Consider the following 23,369-nt stretch of genomic DNA (forward strand, 5'->3'; position numbering starts at 1 on the left):
ATGTATGTGAAAGTACCGGTATATATGAAGAATACGCATTCCAAAAAACTGCTACTATTTTCAATAATAATAAAATATTATTAATAAAATATATTATATTATAACAATTATTTTCCAATAATACATGTTTTTAATCAGCAATTAGAAAGTATCAGATTTATAGACAGATTTTGTTTCAGTTTTCGTATGATTCGGTTTTTCACAAAGATTTTCACCAAAATGCCCTATTTTTTGCATGTAACAAACTTGTCCATTTGCCCTCTACTGTGCTGTTCTGCGGAATCGAGTGCCCAAGAAAAGCACTCTATGCATTGCTGACTCACTAACGTGTTTTTTTTAACAACAATGCTAACGATGTGCATTTTTTATTGAGTACGGGTGCTGAATACCTTGCCATGGGGCCAAAGAAAGTTACGAATGCCAGCAATTTGATAAAGGTGAAGAAACCCAGGTTTGACTGTATTTTTAACGATCACATTTTAAACTGCATAAAAATTGATGTGAAATTTTGTTCTCTCAAAAGCAAAATTTTGGCAAATATTTTTGCAGAAAACTAGATCATACGAAAGCTGGGGCAGACACAAACCAAGGTTTGACTGTATTTTTGAAAATTGGTAATTGAACTCCAAAGAAACTGTCATTAATTTCGTTCTGCACAAGGCAAACTTTGAGCACAAATTTTCATCAAAAACCAAATCCTATGAAATCTGTATTTTAAATTATTAAAATTTTAAATATATATATTTTTTAAATGCTGAAAAATGAATCATACAAAAGCTGGGGTGAACACATTTTTTACAATTAGAATTAATTGGTGAAAATTTCTTTTTGGGGACAAAATTGTTGTTGAAAACTGAATCATACAAAAACTGTGGCGTACAAAAAATGAGGTCTGATTTTATTTTTCAGAATTGCAAATTAATCTGCTTAAATATTGTCATAAATTTTCGATATGCACATGGCAAACATTTTCAAAGCAAAGGAGAATATCACTGAGCAAAATAAAAACCTCCTTGACGAGATGGATCAGAATGCACGAATGAATGATGAACAGATTGCTAACTTCCTACAATCAAAGGAGGTGGATGTAGACGTCAACAGTGTTGACACTTGCGTCCCACTACATGGCAGAAACAACACCACACCTGTCATCATTAAGTTCACCAACAGGGAATTCAAAACTGCACTGCTGAAACAGGGAAAAAAGCTAAGAGGAACAAATGTCTACATGAATGAGCGTCTGACAAAACGATATGCCGACATCGCCAAGAAAGCACGAGACTTGAGGAAGCAGGGAAAGATACAAAGAACTTGGAGAAGCAACGATAAAATCCTCATCAAATCAAATGGAGGTCCGGGAGTTGCAAGAGTGCTTGTTGTCCAAGATATCAGCGATCTGGATACACATTACAATTTAATATTACTATGACAATAATCATAATGGAGGACACACCCTGAAAGACAGACCAATGCAGCTAGAAGGACTACATTCTATAGCAATAACCTCGATATAATTGTTGCAGGGGCCAGCTCAACAAAGAGGAAATCTTGTATCCAAACTCAGCGTCACTCACAGTGCAACCCCGAAGACGGAGGATGTGGATATCGACAGGGGAGAAAAGGCGGAAAAAGTAAAGGAAAAGGAAAAAAAGGGAAAAAAATATATATATATTTTTAAAAAATATATAATATAAATAATATAATAATATAAAATATAATAATAATAATATAATATAAAAAATATATATATTTTTTTTTACACGTGTGTACCTGTATACTGTATGTGTGTGTATTGTATATGTATATATGTGTGTATTTAGGTATGTGCATATGTATGCGTATATATACTGTATGTAAGTGTGCGTTTGTAGGTATACATATGTATGTATTAGCAAATGATGTGATACGAAGACGGGGTAGGATTAAATAAACTCTGCTTCTTCCTACTCCTTTTCGGACATGTGAAAGTGAGACTTGTAAACATTCAATGTATGCTGTGTCCTTTTCGAAATAAATTCAACCAAAACCAAAACCAAGATATGCACAAGGTAAACATTTTCATCAAAAACCCAATCATCAGAAAACTGGGGCATACAAAAACTGAGGTTTTCCTATATTTTTCACAATTACTAATTAAGCTGCATAAAAACTGTCCTAAATGTCTGTTTTGAATAGGGCAAACATTTTGGAGAAAATGTTTGTCAAAAACAAAATCATACAAAACCTGTGGTGTACAGAAAACAAGGTCTGACTGTATTTTTCACAATCACAAATTACTAAAAATTAAAATGACTGCACAATAATTGTTACATTTTTGTTCAGGGACAATTTGGGCACAAATTTTCATCAAACACCGAATCATCAGAGAACTTGGGCGTACAAAAACTGAGGTTTGACTGTATTTTTCACAATTAATTTTGAATTTTGACGAAAATCTTTGCCAAAAAGTGAATTGAACAAAAAAGCCGGTGCGGACAAAAACCAAGGTTTGACTGTATTTTCACAATTACGAATTAAACTGCATAAAAACCGTCAGAAATTTGTTCTGTTCGCTGAATCAAAACTGAATCATACAAAAAATGTGGCGCACAGAAAACAAGTTCTGGCTGTATTTTTCACAATTTGCAAAGTAAACTGCATACAAATAGTCGTGAATAGTGCCTACAATTTGATAAAGAAGGTAAGAAACTATTGAACTGAAAAGAACTCATTGCAAAGTGCGAAGATGCCGTCCCCTCACTTCCTCCCTCACTGCTTTCCACCGTCTTTGCCAGCAAGAGTTTTCAATAAAAAGGTAAAAGTGATGTTAAATGTTTATTTGTCCATTTCCATTTCCATTTCATGATTTTTTGTTAATATTTTAGGTGTCTGGAACTGATTCATCCGATTTACATTATATTATATTATGAGTTTATTCATTTTATATGAATATATAATAAGTAATGCATGGAAAAAGAGGCTGGATGTAACAAGGATAGAAAGCATGCCCACCATCATGGATGTCTCCATTCCTCTTTTCCTGCATGGCGATCTCAAAGCTGCTGTGCAGGATCTTGTTGAGGGTGTTGATCCAATCCTCCATCTCCCCTTCACTGTCTGCAGCCAGCAGGTAGGTGCTCTTATCCTGCATCTTCAGCTCAAAAGCAAACCTCCGGACCTTGTTGTTCTGCAATTACAAATTTACGTTTGAGAACAGACAGAAGAGGCAGCCAAAGGTTTGGATGTCAGCGCAGAGATTTAAAAGTTCGCTTTTCTTGCATGCTGATCCAAATACGTGACGGACTTAATTCTAATAATTTAATATTAGACATCCAGATGTGAAACATGGCAAGCGTTCCTCTCCAAAGCTAACATCATGTTATTGTCAACTCTCCAGATAACATTTGATTCTAATGGAGCCCGATCTTATCTCAGCACATCTTGATTCAGTTCAAGGCTGACGTCACATCATCGCCAGGCAACAAAACACCAACAAAACAGTGTTAGAATTGTCAAATCAAATACGTGTGCACAATTTGGGAAAAAAAAATGCTGGGCTGAAGGACTTTTATATATATATATATATATATATATATATATATAAAAGTCCTTCAGCCCAAAGTCCTTCAGCCCAGCATTTTTTTTTTCCAAATTGTGCACACGTATTTGATTTGACAATTCTAACACTGTTATATATATATATATATATATATGGTTCCAAAATGGGAGTTACTTTTTGGAAAGAGGAGCATCCCAGATGTAAGCTGTCGCACAAGTCAGAGTACTTTCATTTACGTCGCAAAGTAACACTGGAAGTCTAAGTGTCACGGTCTCTGCTAGGGCCAAGTATCAGTTAAAACTGCTGACTGAGTGGTGGTGATAGTAATGATGATAATAGTGGTAATTATTATCATTTTTTGTTCTTCTTATTTATTAATATTATTATTATTATTATTGTATTGTTAGAATTATTACTGTGCCCGAGCACCGAAGTGGTTCGTTCACCTGGGGCCAACCAGGTTAATCAGATTTAAATTCAATGTATTGAATTAATTTCATTTCATTATTTAATTTAATTGAACTGAAGGTTGAACTGATAGGTTCCCAAAAAAGCCAGCAATAAGTGAAATCTGCAAAGTAGCCAACTTCTTTTTTTTTTTTTTTTTTACAATTCCATCCATCCATCCATTTCTATACCGCTTCTTCCTCATTAGGGTCGCGGGGGCATGCTGGAGCCTATCCCAGCTGACTTCGGGCGACAGGCGGGGTACACCCTGGACTGGTCGCCAGCCAATTGCGGGGCACATATAGACAACCAATCATTCACACTCACATTCATACCTATGGACAATTTAGAGTTGCCAATTAACCTAACATGCATGTTTTTGGAATGTGGGAGGAAGCCGGAGTACCCGGAGAAAACCCACGCATGCACGGGGAGAACGTGCAAACTCCACACAGAAATGCCCAAGGGAGAATCGAACCCAGGTCTTCCCGATCTCCAGGCTGTTACTGTGTTGGCCAATGTGCTAACCACTATACTACCGTGCAGCCTTTTTTACAATTATTATATATATTTTAAGGCTGTAAAACCCATCACTATACATTTTATACAGTTTTCTCAGACAGGCAGTATCATTTTTTCACATTTCGCTCTTGTTTAAAAACTTTCAAAAAAGTATAAACCTTGAATTTTAATAAATCAACCTACAGGTCGGACACAAGAAATAATTAAGTCACTCACGCATATTTCAATCATGTGACCGTGCCTTTTTGTCCTGGCCCCGTTCCGCTGTACTGTACGGAAGATTCATTTACAAGCTAGCAAGCAAGCAAGCTAGCGATGACACAAGAGACATGGCATGGCGGCACGAAGGCCACTGACTGACAATGGTCAGCCAATCAGGGCGCAGAAAACAATGGGCGGTGCAGACAGACGGGAGAGGGAAGAGAGAGAGACACTCAACTTCCCATAGTGCAATTGTTCTTAAAGGACCAGGCTCACTCTGTAACTCTGTAAAAAAAAAAAACACACACACACAAAAAAAAATCTGCGAAACAGCGAATCCGCGAAAGATGAATAGAATATAAGGTGAATACAGCGAGGGAACGCTGTATTTCAGAATTATACAAAAAGGTCTGTTTCAGGGACCACAAAATGGGTCAACAAATTAAAATTGTTCTGCAGTCGATCAAGCCTTGGCAGTCGTGCAACTAACTCCTACAGGTGTTCCAAGTTCTGGAGTACTTACTACCTCCTCTGTCTGCATAAAAACGGTGTTCGGAACACACTGTGGTACTATACCCTCTTGAACATCAGTTGAACAGCATTGTAGTCATTTGTTGCTACAAAAATGGCGAAAAAAGGGAATGAACAATGGAAGCGAGACAGACCATCTTAACGCTTAAAAATGTAGCTTTTTCCTCCAGAGAAATTGAAGTATCCCAAAACTTTTGATCTGTATTGTAAATATATTTATTAATTGTATTGTATTTTATGTAATTTTTTGCTGGTTATTATTATATATTATCAATTAATTATGATTATATTTTTATTTAATTGATTATTTTTATTGTATTTATTTTATTACTATTATGCTGGCACTTTCTTAGCATTTTGCAGGCCCAAATGTTCACCAAAACTCACCAAAGTTTGCAAGTGCGGTGAAAAATTTTATATTTCAGGGGTTTTGAACACAAAACCCCAAACCTCCCCCTATAGTGGCCCCTATAAATCTAGAAAAAAATAGCCATTTTTTCAGGGATTGTCATGAAATTTGGTGGAGAGGACGCACAAAAAAATTATTAATGTTAAAAAAGGTTAAAAAAACAAAAAACAAAAAAAAACTGCTGACTTGGCTACATTTGTTGTCAAGTAAAGAACCTTAAAGAACCCTAAAGATCATAAAAGAGAGAAAATCATTAGTTATCAACCATACGTGGATTGTCCTGTTTTAGAATCCAAAGCAGTGACTGTAAAATGTTATGATAACAGAGTGGGAGTGTGAGCAGAGGGGAGGGGGCTGGCTATTACTGTATCTGCAGACTGGCTGAATAAACATGGAGGAGTGTTTAGCACCAAAGTTAAACTTTCATAAACAGACTTAATGACCTGATACAGCAGGTAGAAGCTGCGACTTCATTTCTCAGCATGATTACAACTCCTACTTTCCATCCTGCGTTCGTGAGTTCTTTGTGTGGTTCTTTGTGTGTTTGAATTTAGCGTACGGTATATTTGGCGAGAGCAGACCCAGCATGATGTCACTCCAGACACCATTGCAGCTACATAGTTCAACATCTGCAGGTTCACACTCTTGTTTTGGGGATTTTCAATATGTCGCTTATACAAAGGACCTTTCCCCCCCCATTATTTATTTATTATTATTACAAATATTCCACTTTGCACTTCCATTTTGGAAAAGTTGCATATTTTGTGTTTTTCCCATTGGAAAAAAAATCTGAAAAAATTAACCGTATGATAAAAATGTTTTCAAATAAAAGCAAAACATATCTGTGGTTAGGTCTGAGGTTGTTGAAAAGCTATGATGAGGTTAAAATGGAGGAAAATACATTTATATTACACTTGTATAAGAGGGAACGAAGGCTAAACTTCATTTTTCAGGGGCTTCACGCGTTTTTAAGGATGAAGATGGTATTGTAACGTCTACGTGGATGTTGGAAGGATGACCAAGAGGCGGTCCATCAGCAATCTCATTATTGCCAGGCTACTGTTGGCCAAACTGCGCTGAAACAACATCATCAAACTTGACTGTCCTTGCTGCGTGCACAGTCAGGACACATGTCACGTTCACGCAACTGCCAGTTTGCTACAGTATCTTAAGCATGTCAAAGGACCTGCTCCTATTAAAGCGACAGTAATAATTAAGCAGTGTGGTGAAAACATTGGTAGTGCTTTGGCTTCATTTTTTTTTTATATTACAGGTTCATTTAATTCTTGTATTTTGTGTTTTATTACTGTATTTTGTCCTTTGTGTGTTCTGTGCACAGTCTCAGTGATTTAGGACAGGGGTGTCCAAAGTTGTTTTTCTTCTTGGCCCACGGCACGTTCTAAAAATATAATTTAACAAGACAACTTGAAAAAACAAAGTTGGAGCCTAACGAGAAGTTGTAATTTCACGAGAATAACGTCATAATGTAGCATACATTTTTTTTGAAAGGTCGTAATATTATGTCAAAATATTATGGGAATAAAGTCATAATTACGAGAATAAAATTTACAAGAAGAATGTAGAAATAGGTGCAAAAAAACACAGACAAAATTGAAAAAAACACATGTAATTTTATGACAATAAAGTCAAAATATTAAAAGAAAAATGTTGTAATCTAACAAGAAAAAGAGTCGAAATTAAAGAAAAGATATGTTTTTTTAAAGTTGTAATATTACGAGAACCTAAATAATTTCATTGTTATTTTTTTTTTGGAAAATTAGGTTCATGAAAAACTTAACATAAAGTCAACATTTTTAGAGAAAAAAAGTTGCATTGTAACAAGAAAAAAAGTCTCAATTTTATGAGAATAAACTTGCAATATTATCAGGAAAAATAAGAAAAAATGTCATTTTAGTAGCAAGAGCAGAAATATTAAAGAAAAATTTGTGTGATTTTTTTTCAGTTGTATTTTTTTTTAGCTTGCAATAAAGTTGTAATTTTTGGAAGATTAGGTTAGGAGAAAAAAATGTTTAATATTATGGGAATAAAAACAAAATTTGAGGTGAATAAAGTCATTATATTACCAGAAGGAAATATGGAAGAAGACAGTTGAAATATTTGTAAAAAAACCCCAGCAAAAATGCATATCTACATGTGTTGCTTTACAAAATATCAAAGTGGCTCTTGCATCCTTTCATTTCTCACTATGGGACCCTTGCTAGAAAAAGTTTGGACCTGCCTTAGGAGTTCAGTTAGGTATAAAAGCCAACTTACACCAAAAGTCGACTTCCCTCACAGTGTAGGAACGGAACTCCTACGTACGTGCATGAAGCATAAAAAACCATGATAGTGTTTTTACTGTGAATGTGAGCAAGTCATCTTGCACAGCTTCAACACCTGACCTTCCCTCATCATGTACGCCACAGTCCACATCCGCTTCGAGGCGGCTAGGTCTGAGTTGGCCCCGTCTATCTTCTGGGATGACAGCTGATAGTACAGTATGCACACACACACACACACTCGCACACACACACACGGTGAGTCTGGGCCTACATGCAGACGTGAGCATGTGGCAATGATTGCCAAGAGGTTGCATGGAAGTGCGGCCTCAGCATTCAGCTTGTTGTACCAGACTGTAGTAAAGTGCTGTAAAAGTTTCTACTCAAGTTCCCAGACACAAACGAGCACTTTAAGAGACTTATATGATTTGCAGCAGCCGTGCATCAGAGTTTGCGCAATTAGGTCTGAACTTTAGCCTGCTTTATTTGGAGCAAAGTGTAAAAACACATCAGGAGTGATGACCGTGTTTAGCTTACCTGAACGACGCCCATGCAGGAGTCCAAGAAAATGGTTCCTTTCGGCTCTTTGGATATTTTTTCGTCCTTGTAGAAGTTCAAGTTGTAAGAGCCGTCTCCCAGTTGCGTCAGATGGAAATACCTCCTCTTGAACGACTAATGAAATAAAAACAAACAACATAGTCTTGTTTAGCTTTTACACAGCAAGTGTGCTTTTTCACCAGTCTGAACCTGATTTAGAAGTGTCTTAGACATGTGTCAGTCACAATATCAGTAGTGTGTGATAGCTTCCACAAAAAAATACTGTATGTTAGGGACTATAAGTCACACTTTTTTCATTGTTTGGTTGGTATAAATATAAATATATATATATATATGTATACAGTAAGTCATTACTGGAATTCCAACTGGCAAGCAGTGTGGATTATGTAGATACGGCTCAGAGAAACGCATTCTCTAGCCTGCTAGCCTGACGACCAGGCTAAAGGCTACACCATGAGTCCAATTGCATCTGTTTATCCATCATCTTACATGATCATTCTCTGTTGGTGAGTAGCGAGCAAACAATGGCAGCTGAAGAAAGAAGGGGAGGTTTCTGGAACTGAATGTAATCTGATAGTTACAACAGTCACTTTTATAGTAAATGTTGATCCGAAATCGGAGGAGAACGTCAACGGCAAGCAAGCCGGAGGGTTTGGAGGGGGAGGCGTGAGCCATGTGTCAGATATAGGCATTTTTAAGGCCTTTCTCTGGTGGTCCCGGAAAGTAACACTCATGGAAAGCAGGGATTTACTGTACACTGTATCAAATCTGAGCGTTATTATCTTTATTAAGGCAAACGTTTTAATTAACATTGGAAATGGAGTCATTTCTATGTTTAAGCTACAGGTATGTAGAATATTTTACACAGTAATATGCTGAATATGTACAAAAAGGTAAACAACAAAAAGAAAAAAAGGCCCCAATTCTGGACTGGGACAAGAGACAGTTGTACGTACAGTTGTCTCTATTTGTAAAACAATCTCTTACTCACCCTCATAGTAACACTTATGGCACTGTTCATGTTGCCTTTATTGAGCCAACCATGTTTGGTGATCCCATCCTTCTGGGATCCAAGGGAGGCTGTATCCTGCAGGAGACGAGAACTATGAGATATAGATCTAAGTCATGCAGTTCTTAAATGTTGTCATGTTCTCTAAGTAAGGCTGGACGGTTCAGTCTTTTGTCAAAATGAATGTACCTGCCGGGAAAAGAGGCTAGAGAATAATATTTAATCAGAACATTCTATCACGGCAAAGAGCTGACTCTCTGATGTCTGGCTTAGAGACCATGCAGAGTCCAATGCGGTGCGGGTCTGACTCAGTCCAAACAAGCAGGCAGGAGAACATTCAACAAACTCTGCGTGTGAGCCCAAATAAATAGTGAGATCTTCGCATTTGTGACGTATCTCATCATCTTGGTTTCATCGCCCGCTTGTGAGGAGAGGCAGTGAGAAACGCTATGACCTTTGCCAGCAGGCATTCCTGAAGGTACACCAGCCATGAGGATCCTTAAAGATACAGTAGACCAGGGGTGTCCATAGTGTGGCCCGGGAGCCATTTGTGGCCCACGGCTGTTATTTTATTGGCCCGCGGAACATATAAAATCTAATAATATAATTTAAGAAGAATTTAAAAAAGACAAAAAAGCAAAAATGAAAAACATCAGCAGTAATTTCACAAGTAGAACGTCAAAAAATTAAGAGAAAAAAGTTGTAATCTAACATAATAATATTATGAAAAAAAATAACGCCGTTTTAGTAGCACAACGTTCAAATACTAAAGAAAGAAGACATTTTTTCTTTTTTTATGTCATAATATATTGAGAAACAAAACAAAATAAAATTGTAATTATTCGCAAAATTAGGTTGGGGAAAACGTTATATTATTATGGGAATAAAGTCATAATATTACAAGAAGAAAATGTACAACAAGAAAGTTAAAATAGTTGGAAAAAAACAACAGCATAAATGGAAAAAACGGCTGCAATTTTTACAAGAATAAAGTCAAAATATTAAGAGAAAATATTTGTGGTCTAACGAGAAAAAAGGTTGCAATTTTACGAGAATAAACTGATAATATTATGAGGGAAAATAATGTAACAGAGTTGAAACATATCGTAATTTATGAGAATAACGTAATTATATTATGAAAAATAATAACGCCATTTTAGAAGCATAACGTTCAAATACTAAAGAAAGAGGACTTTTTTTTAAAAGTCGTAATATTATGAGAAACAAAAAAATAAAATTTTAATTCTTCGCAAAATTAGGTTGGGGAAAAAGTTATGTTATTATGGGAATAAAGTCAAAATATTATAAGAATAACATCTTAATATTAGAAGAAGAAAATTTACAACAAGAAAGTTAAAATAGTTGGAAAGAACAACAACATAAATGGAAAAAAACCAGCAGCAATTTTTACAAGAATAAAGTCAAAATATTAAGAGAAAATATTTGTAGTCTAACGAGAAAAACGGTTGCAATTTTACGAGAATAAACTTGTAATATTATGAGGGAAAATAATGTCATCTTAGCAGCATAGAGTTGAAATATTAAAGAAAAAAAATCACAATATTATGAGAAACAAACAAATCAAAATAAAATTGTAATTTTTGGAAAATTATCCTGGGAAAAAAGTTAGAATATCATGGGAATAAAGTCAAATTATTATGGGAATAACATCATAATATTAAGTTAAGAAAACTCACAAAGATTATTTATAAAGAAAGTTGAAATATTCGGAAAATAAAAAAAAAAAAACAACAGCAAAAATGGAGAAAGAAAAAACAAAGAACGCAGGTCGTACTAACAATAAGCTTTTTCACTGTATCACAAAGCTGAGAAGCAATTTTTTCTAGAAAAATTGTTGGAGATTTTTTTAGCATATGTACATGTGTTGGAGATATGCTTGCATCCTTTCATTTTTCGGTATGTAGCACTCTCCCGAAAAAGCTTGGACACCCCTGCCGTAGACCAGGAAGGGAAGGACCGATGTGAGGAAGGGAGGATCAAAAGCTCCACAGCCAGCCCTGGTTTGGATCATCCTTGCATGGACGTTCCCATTGAGTAACTTTAGAAGTCAGGAACTGTTTTCCTGACACTTAAAGACACTTCAAAGCCTGAATGACCTTTTAAGATAGTCCAACATCTTCCTCCTCCTTTCTACATTTTCCTTAGTCTCACAAAGCAAAAATGCATTTTTATGTGCTGGAAATCATTGTGATATTTCTACTGGTCCTCATGGAGTGTTCTGAAAACCATCTGGAAAAGTTCAGGCCCAATTGTCCTCCTCGGTGTCTAGACAACACTGTGCAGCTCCCCTGAGGGGCAAACAAACTAGCGGGCCCATTTCCTCTGACCTCAATTTGCTCCTCAAAACTTAAAGAAAAAGATCAACCAAAAAAAAACAAAAAAACATGTTTTATTTATGTCATGGTTTTTGGTGCCAAAACCTTGTTGTGAGGGGAGGGAGACAGTGGTTCAGCAACAAAAATCCAGAAAAAAAGCAGATGGGCAGGCACCTGCTTGACTGGAGGAGGATAGGTTTTATGAGTCACATGACTGCAGGAGGTCAGCATCACACAACTGTTCTTGTTTGTCATGTGACTCATCAACTGCATTGCTCCTTCAGCAGGGGTGTCCAAAGTGCGGCCGGCGGCTCAATGAAATGAAAAAAAACAAAGCCCAGCAAAAATGGAAAAAAAAATAGCAACAAGCACAGTGTAAAGAGAAATGGCTAAAATAATACATGATAGGGGTGTCCAAACTTTTTCCAGCCAAACAGTAAAAAATGAAAGGAAGCAAGGGCCACTTTGATATTTAGTAAAGCAACACATGTAGATGTGCTAAGAAGTTCTATTGATATTTAGTAAAGCAACACATGTAGATATGCTAAGAAGTTCTATTGATATTTAGTAAAGCGACACATGTAGATATGCTAAGAAGTTCTATTGATATTTAGTAAAGCAACACATGTAGATATGCTAAGAAGTTCTATTGATATTTAGTAAAGCAACACATGTAGATATGCTAAGAAGTTCTATTGATATTTAGTAAAGCAACACATGTAGATATGCTAAGAAGTTCTATTGATATTTAGTAAAGCAACACATGTAGATATGCTAAGAAGTTCTATTGATATTTAGTAAAGCAACACATGTAGATATGCTAAGAAGTTCTATTGATATTTAGTAAAGCAACACATGTAGATATGCTAAGAAGTTCTATTGATATTTAGTAAAGCAACACATGTAGATATGCTAAGAAGTTCTATTGATATTTAGTAAAGCAACACATGTAGATATGCTAAGAAGTTCTATTGATATTTAGTAAAGCAACACATGTAGATATGCTAAGAAGTTCTATTGATATTTAGTAAAGCAACACATGTAGATATGCTAAGAAGTTCTATTGATATTTAGTAAAGCAACACATGTAGATATGCTAAGAAGTTATATTGATATTTAGTAAAGCAACACATGTAGATATGCTAAGAAGTTATATTGATATTTAGTAAAGCAACACATGTACAGATATGCTAACAAGTTATATATATTTCAAGAAAAAAAAATGCATCTCAGCTTTGTCATACGGGTGAAAAAGCCTATTATTAGTATCATCTTTGTTCTTTGCTCTTTTTTCCCCATTTTTGCAGTTTAAAAAAATTTCCAAATATAAAAAAAACACCTTTTCCCAGAATATTTTGAATTTATTCCCATAATATTTTAACTTTATTTTGTTTTGTTTGTTTCTCATAATATTATGACTTTAAAAAATATATTTTTTTAGAATTTTAAGTCTATGCTTCTAAAATTACATTATTTTTTCCTCATAATATTCCCATTCTAGTCACGTAAAATTGTGACTTTTTTGTCATCGTATTTTGTCTTTATTCTTGTAAAATTATGGCAATTTTTATATTGTATTTTATGTTATATTGCTGCTGTTTTGTTTTGTTGTCATTTCAACAATTCCAACCATTCAACTTGTTTCCCAAAATATGAAGACTTCTATTTTTCCTTTAATATTGAAACTTTCTGTCACTAAAATGACGGTATTTTTTCCTCATAATATTACAGCGTTAGTCTCATAAAATGTGTGAGTTTTTCTTGTTTGATTACAACTTTTTCTTTTAATATTTTGACTTAATTTTTGTGAAGTTATTGTGATTTTTCCATTTTTGCGATGGTTTGTTTTTGTGCCGTGGAAATAGAAATGGCCCTCCGGGCCGCACTTTGGGCACCCCTGATATATGATAATGTATGATATTAATGGTTTTTTTTTTTCTCGCATTTTTACAAAAAAAATACATACATATCTAAATATCAAAGTGTCCCCCGCATCCTTTGATTCCATTTGTAAATAAGGGAACATTTCCGGAAAAAAGGGAAAAATGAGGGAAAAATGAGGGAAATGAAGGGAGCTGTTGAAAATTTGCCACTTGTCCGCCAGAGTTGCGGTGGTATGCTGGAGCCAATCCCAGCTGACTTCAGGAGAGAGGCGGGGTACACCCTGGACTAGCTGCCAGACAATTTTAATTTTTTTTTACATTAAAAAAAAACAACTATAAATAAAATAAACTGCAGTCGTCTTTCGTTTATCGCAGTTAATTGGTTCCAGACCCGACCAGACCCAATAAGTGAATTTCGGAAAAGTGGGATTCAATAATAATAAATTGAATAGTTTTGCAGTTAGGAGTATACAAAACCTGTTTATGACTTTCTAAATACAGTGTTTAACATTTTTAGAGCCCTGTAGACACAAAAATAACACCCCTAACGTCACCTTTACGCCGTCACCTTTCTTATTCTTTGTTTACGCCACATTGCACAACTCTTACAGGCAGGCTACGTCGTCCCTGTGTGTCCCTATGAAGGGACACAAGAGACTGTCCCCGCTTTAAGCAGAGCAACAGCTGAGCTAACGAGTTAGCCTCCTATTTATTTATTCTACACTTAAAGGGTTTGAAACGTAGTGGGGAATAAGGACAAAGTAAGAAGCCAAAAAGGTATCACCTCCACACGGTCATGTCAGACTTTGCATCCATGGCTGACTCCATGCATTGGAAGTTAAGGTAATGTAATGTAAGCTAATGTCTCATCAGTGTAACATTACTGACCCCTAGTGAGCAGAATACGACATATGACTTGTCTTTCAATATTTTTTTGACTAATAATAGGCCATAATCAAACGTAAAGTGGCTAGGCATGACTGTATTTAAATTTGGCATAATTCCCCCAATTTCGCCCCCAAAATGCACCTTATTTAAAAATGCAAATGTTGACAGGTATGACTTTAGAACCGTGTTATTTTACTGGCGTGCTTTTACTATGAAGGCCTGACTACCAGCTACAGGATGTTTTACACTCAAGTGTCGCCGAGCGGACCGGAAGCTGTACCAATCTCCAATGATACCAGAGATGGGTTTTTTTGTGTGTGTGTGAAAGTTAAAATATGTGAAACTATTAAAACGGGAAGGCGATCAGATGCAAGGGCAAAATACGAGTAAAGTCTGAAGACGATGCCCAACAAACACCATATTTATGCATTTATTTATGGAATAATTTGCCTTTCAAGTACGTTACATATTATTCCCATTCATTTTGGGGTTTCTCTTGATTAATTTCGTATTTATTATTTTCATCCTTTTAACCCCCTTCTTTTTGGTCTTACGTGCTTTCAATTAAAAATGGCATTTTCAGGAGAATTCAGCAGGAAACCACTCTGGACTGATCTCCAGCGTTGCTGCATGTGCATGTAAGAGCTGTACTTAAGCAACCCACCGGAACAATGCATTCCAAAAAAAAAAAAAAAAGGTTGAGTCCTATTGCAACATACCACAGTAAACTATATTTTACAATGAAAACACTATATTTTTGTCATAATTACAAAGTACTGAGTGTGAGACAGTTAGGGTTAGCGCTTGTCATTGTGAAGAAATTCCTTCAGAAAAACAAACCTTCCACCTATTTTCTACTATTTTCGAATGTTTCTTGTGAGAGGCAAATGCAAAAAAATGACTGCACGTGGCCATTGTTCTTTGTCTTTTTGTGGCTCTTTTTATGCAACACGACAAGTCGTTTTGTTTCAGTTTTATTTAGCCAAATTAAAAACGGCTGCATGACAGTTAAGAATGTTAAAATGTCATTGTCTTGTTTGAATGGATTGTGTTGTGTTGTGTTTGGAAGAAGCTTGCAATGTGTGGATTGATACTGAAATATGGATACCTCTGATACCAGAGCTTCAAGCTCTTATTTGATTCTCAAATCAAAATATTGATATGGAAACTAACAAAATGATTGAGATCATGTCTAAATGATACGCGGTTGGTGGGAAGTCATTTTTCTTCCCCCTGGGTACGTGCGTAATGCCTCAGTGCAGCGGCACATTGTCTGTTCGTTGAAACCATGGCGAATGTGAATTGTAAATTAGTTTTCATTTTCATAGTAGGTCTTAATAATGAATCATTAATATAAATGGTTTTGTTATTTTACTTTTTTTATTGTGTAAAACACCATTTTCATATATTTTATATGATTTTGTCCTCTGTTTTTTTCTGTTGTCGTATACCGCATTAGCATGGTTATACTGTAATACTGTACTGCAATATACTTGAAGAGTTTTAAATAAATATATGATTTTTTTTGGTGCATTGTATTCTTTATGCTATGATTTGAAATACACTATTTTGTCAAATTTACCAGACACAGGCGTATTTGCACAAGGTATCGATAGCAGCCTGAATTATACTCAGTATAGGATCGGAAAGAACGGCAGTGGTATTGCACATCACTAGCAAAAAGCTAAAGTGAAAGTGTTGCCCTTAATGAGTAAAAATATTTCTATGTTGTTAAACGTGATTATGAGTTGTTCAAGTGAATAATTCATGGGTTATTTAAGCTTTTATTGAAAAATAAAAAACAAAAAGATAGAAGAATTATCAGGTAGGAATGCCGTGAGTTACATTTTAAAAGGGGACCTATTCTGCTTTTCCTATTTTCTGACCTGTGAATGTTACAATGTCGCATTCTCGTGTTAAACGATGCCAATGTGTCAGACAATGAGGTTTTCGCATTTGGAAGTGAAGTGTAGTTTTGGATGGCTCTGCACGCCGTGTTGTACAGAGTTTTTTTTAACACCGAGTTCCGCTGACTACAACGCAACCCGGACTTCCTTATATGGGCATGCCCGGCTTCGCTCTGTTCACGGTGTTAGCACGTCGAGCAATGGCTCCCAGGAAATGTTTGTTCGGGTGTGCCTAAAGAGGCAATCACCAGGCAGAAGTGGTTGGGGTTGCTGATTCCCGGTCAACAACAGAAAAATATGCTCATGTTTTGTGAACATGGGCCAATACGAAGCTGGACTGTCCGCCAAACTGCTGCTGAAGTCCGACGCCACTTGGTCGTGTTGAAGAGTCAGAAGAGCAAGCTGTAAGTAACAATTAATCAGTGTCCTAACTGTGTTTATTTTGTTTAAGTAATCGGACAAAAGGGTTCGGCAGCTGTCCGGAAGTCCTCGTAAGCGCTTGGGATTGTGACCAATCACAGCGGAGTGGTGTCGGCGTGAGGTGTACCTGAAGGAGGGCAGGGGTTGTAGTAAATTACACAGACCGTTTAGGCGGGAGGCAGGAAATCCATGGCAACACTGCAGGAAGTCCGGAAGATCTAGAAATCTTTCTGTGCGGGTTATTGTGTGTAGCAGCTCTATAGGAGTCCAGAACTAAATATAAAGGCCCGAAAATGAGTCTAATAGGTCCCCTTTAATATCGGTCATTGAGATAAATTTGGAGATGAATGCGTATTTTTGCTAGAATGTGATTTTAATGAGCTTGATGCACTTTGTTTGTAACGGCTCCAATCGATGACATTGAGTTTATTTCCTGTCATTACAGTTTTCACCACGTTCCACTAAACACGCTGCAACTAAACTCCGGGCTCTTCATTTGTGGTTTACCAGCGTCTTTTTTGAAACAGTGCCCATTAAAACGGTGGGGCCTTGAAAAAAAATACAATGATACCTCAGCTAAGGGTAACTTTTTAGTGACGTTTATTTTCCACAGAAACTTACCTCGTCTTTATCAACATCCTCATCCACTTCAAAGACATGGACTGCCAGTTTTTCAGGTCTGGACACTTTGCTGTAAATGGTAATATGAATTTATATAAATAGACACATCAAAGTCAACATTTAACAAAAGAAAACGGATTCATTTTGATTTGACATCAAATGCCTAAGCAGTGGCCATTTGCTGTTAGATGGGGTGTGCTAATGACTCCGTAAATGATTTTGATGCTCTGCAGCTGCCTCACATCAGTCATAAATAAGCAGGCTGTTCTCGTAAATGCATTTTCCAGCTTAGACTATTCATGGAAACATGTAAGGGGGTGCATTCTGTCCACCGGGCACCTCCAAGAATGACTTGAAGGGAATTTTATCTGAAGCTTTTAACAGGCAACACACGTCACGGAGCATTGTTTCAACTTCCCGACTGTCTGCAAAGCGTCAAAGTGAAGGTCATCAACATAGTGTTTCCACAAAAATGAGTGTGAAAGTGCTACTCTTAAGGGAAGAGGCAGGGCCCAATGACACAATATCCCAACAATGAGGGTGCTTTCCACTTCTGCTGCAGTTAGAAATGACACAAGAATGCCATAAATAGGAAACAGGAAGGGATTTTGCATATTGTGTCTTTGTAATTACACAACAACAACACTGTGTCAGGCAAGAAAACATATCACAAAAAAGATAGCTGCTTGAGCATGTGTACAGATGGTCCTTGGTTTACGACGTTCCGTGGTTACAAACGCGCTTCCATAAATTAATTAAAAATTTAATATTGGTCCGTAAACACGAGATTCGCTCGAGAACTAGTTAAGAGCATGCATCGGCAGAATACGCGCCATGCACAGCACAATAATACAGTGTATGCCTGCGCAGCCACAGCCACACACTTCATTATGACTCACAAGTGGCTGTGCGCCAACGAAAAGGAAAGCCATCACCGTGGAAGTGAAAAACGAACATCATAAAAAGCTCCACCAATATATCTGACTTATATCACAGTCTAGAAACGGAACTCGTACGTGACCCGAGTATCACCCGAATAAGGCGTGTCATTGACTGTGTCTGTCAATAAAGCGTTGAGACTTACTTTGGAAGCTGCCGGAAGTCTCCCGAATAAGCTTCATACTTGTAGTTGACAACATGCCAGTCGGTCTTGTAGGTCTTAATGCACTGAGAGGACAGAGTGAAAGCTGATTACAAACACTAAGAATGTGGTAGAAAGTACATGGCGGGCATAATAACATGCTTGAAATTAAGTGTAACAAAGTGCAAGTGAAAACCGGAATCATTGGAATGAATTAGATACAATTGTGTGAAGATGAACACTCAACTGGAGTTGACAAAACCCAGTCTCTCTTTTTTGAGAGAATAGCAGTCAGTCTTCTGTCAGCCATCATATAGTAATTATGAAGAACTGAATTGCACTTTGACCATCAGATATTATTACATTCAATAGAGATGTTTTACAAACAGAATTATTTAGGCTTCCTTTTCCAATAATGTTCTATGATCTGTTTTCAAAGTACTGGCAGGGACAAAGCAAAACAATACATTCAGTGGAAACCTGCACATTCACGATTCAGCATGCACAACCCTGCAAATTAGCAGATTTTTAGGCAAAAAAATGATTTATACAATTTTTACTTATTTAAAATAGGTTATTTTTTCTGCAGAAATAGAATGCAATAGAATAGAATAAAATAGCACAGCTTTTATTGTCATTGCACCATAGTTACAACTAAATTGTCATGTAATAGGCAAGGTTTATAGTGTGTCTTTCTGTGTAATTATCTCATGTTACAACGTGGACATCTAAGGCTTGTAGACAAGTACGGCCTATATATGTACGTTTTTTTTTTTTTGTTTAAATTTGGTGGGTGTGGCTTATATTCAGGTATTAAGTCCGGAATTTATGGTAACTTAAAGTATAGTAACTTAAGTATGTGACAATACAGGTAAAATGTACAGCATCCGTGTACAGGTGTTAGACAGACCACAATTTTTACATGTTTAGGCCTTTATGCTTCACTCAAATGTTGAGATTTTGCACTTTGTTCGGCGATCCTTCGATGTTGTGCAGGTAATTGTTTGTTTTAATTTTTTGGTTTAAATGCATCAAAACCGGATTTAATCAATACAACCAGGAAAAATCCGGTGCACCTCAGATTTTCCCCGTAAATCTCATATATTTTTTACGTCGCTCTACCGATGCATTTGCAACGTGCATGTGCATGTCCACGGTTCGATGCGAACCGGTGAATCTTCTCATCCCTAATGTGGGGGCATCCAATTATCGCCATTCGCTGGTCATCCCACATCATAACCACACCAAAAGCAGGGATCTACTGTAATTTGAAATGGAATATTTTAACTCACACATGCATTGACAGAATATAAAGTGGTAATGGATTTGTAGCATGAGTGCAGGATAATGCTTGGCCTGCTTATCACTGCTGACAAGATAGCAAATTACAGTCACGTAAGTTTGCTTTCCTGAGCTTTTAACACACATCTCTTTCAGGCTTCCTAAGCCTGAAAACTATTAAGTGCGATCAGTTAACTTTCCATGTCAAAGGTCTCTGTTAGGAGGAACCTTGTCTAATCCGTCAAAGACAGAAAATCTCCCGGTCAGGTGTTGCTTGACACAGTCATGAGGACGGCTGGAAAGATCAACCGAGCGCTTGTCTCTGGATTAAGTTGCACTTCATCTGCAGCAGTGTTGTAAAATATCTGTTGAACAAACATTGAGCCGCTCCTATCTCGTATTTAGTCCTTGAGCAGATGTCTTTTTTCCGAGAAAGGGAGAGAACTCCCTTTGTGGTGGGAGATGTCAGGCAAAGGTGGAACAATAAGAACACTGACTCATTTTCCTCTTCTGATGTATGCATACTTTTACCTTTGTCTTTCCTTGTGATTAGTTGTGGTATACAGTACTTAACATTTATCACTCAATGTAAGGTTTATATCAGTGGTGTCCAAAGTGTGGCCTGGGGGCCACTGTTTTCTTATTGGCCAGCGCCGCATTCTAAAAATAATTTAACAAGAAAACTTTAAAAAAAAACAACAACAACAACAACAACAAAAAACAACAGCAAAAACGGAAAAATCAGCAGCAATTTTATAAGAATAAAGTCACAATATTAAGACAAAAATGTTTCAAATCATTCTAATGAGAAAACTCGTGAGGAAAAATAATGTCATTTCATTTGAAATATTAAAGAAAAAATAACTATTTTTGTAAAGTCGTAACATTATGAAAAACAAACAAAACAACGAATAAAGTTATAATTTTTGGAAAATTTGCTCGAGGAAAAAAAATTTGAATGTCATGAGAATAAAGTCAAAATATTATGGTAATGAAGTCATAATGACGAGAAGAACATTGACAAAGAGAGTTGCAATAGTTAAAATTAAAAAAAGAAAACAACAACAGCAGAAATGAGGAAAAAAAACTGTAATTTTATGGGAATAAAGTCAAAATATTAAGACAAAAGTGTCATGTTCTCATGAGAAAAAAAGTGGCAATTTTACGAGAATTTTTTAATTTAGAAACATAATGTGATATATTAAAGAAAGATGCTATTTATTTAAAGTCGTAATATTATGAGAAACAAACAAAACAACGAATAACGTTGTAATTTTTGGAAAATTAAGATTGCGGAAAAAGTTATAATGTTAGGAAAATTAAGTCAAAATATTTGTAATAAATTCATAATTATTACGAGAAGAAAATTTAAAAGAGGAAAACGTAAAAAACAACAAAAGCAGAAATGGAAAAAAAATACTGTAATTTTACAACAACAACGGACACTTGTTTTAGACGAGTATCCATTACGGATAATACATTTTTGCCGAGTACGAGCATGAAACGAGTACAGCTCATCATTATCCGTAATCGTGATGAAGGAAAATCCTCATTGGGCAACTACTCATGTATTCGCTCTTCATGCTCTGTGATTGGCCAGTCACACACAGTGACCGCCCCTCCCTAGTCAGACTCCCTACAGCTAGAGAGAGGAGCCATGTGCCTCTCACTCTTTCACACACAGACACAATATAGACAGTGACTCTTTGCTTGCTTAGCTCGACTCCAGCTCACGTTCTCTCACGTTCGTATGATATTTAAAGTTAGTTGGTAGACTTGTTTAGTTACGTACGCAGTGCATTTGACAAGACAGAGTTGAAAACGGCTTGTGTTGCGTCAGTCACTGCTGCAAAAATGGGGAAAAAAAGCAAAGACCGAAGTTGATAAAGCTAAGAAGCATTTTTTTTCTTGAAATACACATATAACTTCTTAGCATATCTTACAAAATATCAAAGTGGCCCTTGCTTTCTTTCATTATTCACTATGTGGCCTTTGCTGAAAAAGTTTGGACACCCCTGGTTTATAACATACCTGCTCTGCCATTATTATAAGTGCTTGATAACCATTTCATCATTTAAAAGTGGACATTTTCAAGACTAGTTGGTAGCTAGAAAAACATTAGACATTTACTTGATATTTGCTTCTTCCTTTACTGGCATACACAGAAAGGCCAGCTGAGATGGAACATAAATAGTGTAGTTAACATCGTAACGACGGCTAATGATTGCAGTCATTGATGCAGCAGGCGGCACAGAGTCAGACGGAGGCTACATTTCACGTGAGATAAACGGCTTTCCTGACGTTCTGTGATGTGAGACATGCATTACTGCTAATTCAAGTAACAAATGAGGTAATGACTCACATTACTGTCACAGCTTGGCGAGCCATCGCATTTCATAACCGCCTTCCCATCTTGTGGAAAAGACTTTCCACAAGACTTCCGTCTGTTTTTATTACCCAGCTCTCCAATATTTCAACCTTTTTTTGTTTCAGGAGCGCCTTCTTTTGCTTGCTTTTAATGACGAATAACATCTTTGTGCGTCTGCACGGTTTTAATCATCGTTGAAATCAGGGATCCCCAACTACCAGGCCACGGCAAACTTTCAGAAGCAAAAACAATCAGTGAATTACAGTCAAACTTCGGTTTTCGAATGCCCCAGTTTTCCAATGATAAGACAAAAATTCTTGCCAAAATTTTGCCTCGGTTATTGTACAATGTTGTGTGTACTGAGTGTGCATTGGCCGCACTAATTACGTATGCGGTGTGCACACACATACTGTAGGAGTCTGAAAGTGCGATGTACAAAAAGATTTACACTTTGCCCAAACCTGACACCAGAAAAAAGTACGAAAGACACACGTTGGCCGTACGAGCGACGCATGAAGACGTACGAAGTTTGTCTTGCAACCTGAAAAAAAAACGTCAGCGCCCGTTTGTTTGTTTGTTTGATAAGACAAAGAACTTTTGCGGCCGGTCTGTAGCTTGAAAAGCAGCATGTCACGTGCGCCCTATGTGTTTTTCTTGTTTTTTTTGCACATAGATGAGCCATAGGAGCCCGTACGACCGGTTGTGACCTAGCCTTAAGGCACATTAATTTGGCAAACTCAAATGGGAATGTTCGTTGTTCTGTATCATTCCATGGAATCGAGTGACAAATTGACCGGTTTTCATATGATTCGGTTTTCCACCAACCCTTTGGAATGGTTTGGTTTGGTTTGGTTTGGTTTGGTTTGGTTTATTTGAACATGAAGGTTACAATGGAATACATCTCATGAATCATTTTTTCACAGTTCCACATGTCCAAAAGGAGTAGGAAGAAGCAAAGCTTATTTAATCCTACCCCCATCCATTCCACATCCAGTACAGTACATGTAGTTCACTTCCTGCATTCCATGTCATGTTTTCTGTGATAGTCAGAATAATACATAATAGATAATGGTAAGACAGCCCCCAAAAA

The 23,369-nt window shown here is 36.6% G+C and overlaps 1 protein-coding gene across 4 annotated transcripts in view; it reads right to left on the reverse strand.

Moving 5' to 3' along the window:
* Nucleotides 1–23,369, reverse strand: part of zmp:0000001200 (dedicator of cytokinesis protein 9) — a 145,450-nt gene that overhangs the window by 53,853 nt on the left and 68,228 nt on the right. For all 4 annotated transcript variants that reach the window (XM_054788041.1, XM_054788039.1, XM_054788038.1 and 1 more), the window contains exons 4-8: nucleotides 18,634–18,716; nucleotides 17,550–17,619; nucleotides 9,477–9,572; nucleotides 8,465–8,599; nucleotides 2,992–3,166 (exon numbers count right to left, since the gene is read on the reverse strand). In XM_054788041.1, the coding sequence (XP_054644016.1) occupies nucleotides 2,992–3,166; nucleotides 8,465–8,599; nucleotides 9,477–9,572; nucleotides 17,550–17,619; nucleotides 18,634–18,716 (559 nt within the window). The remainder of the gene's footprint in view (nucleotides 1–2,991; nucleotides 3,167–8,464; nucleotides 8,600–9,476; nucleotides 9,573–17,549; nucleotides 17,620–18,633; nucleotides 18,717–23,369) is intronic.

This window comes from Dunckerocampus dactyliophorus, chromosome 9, assembly GCF_027744805.1.
Source record: "Dunckerocampus dactyliophorus isolate RoL2022-P2 chromosome 9, RoL_Ddac_1.1, whole genome shotgun sequence".
Taxonomy (NCBI): Eukaryota; Metazoa; Chordata; class Actinopteri; order Syngnathiformes; family Syngnathidae; genus Dunckerocampus; species Dunckerocampus dactyliophorus.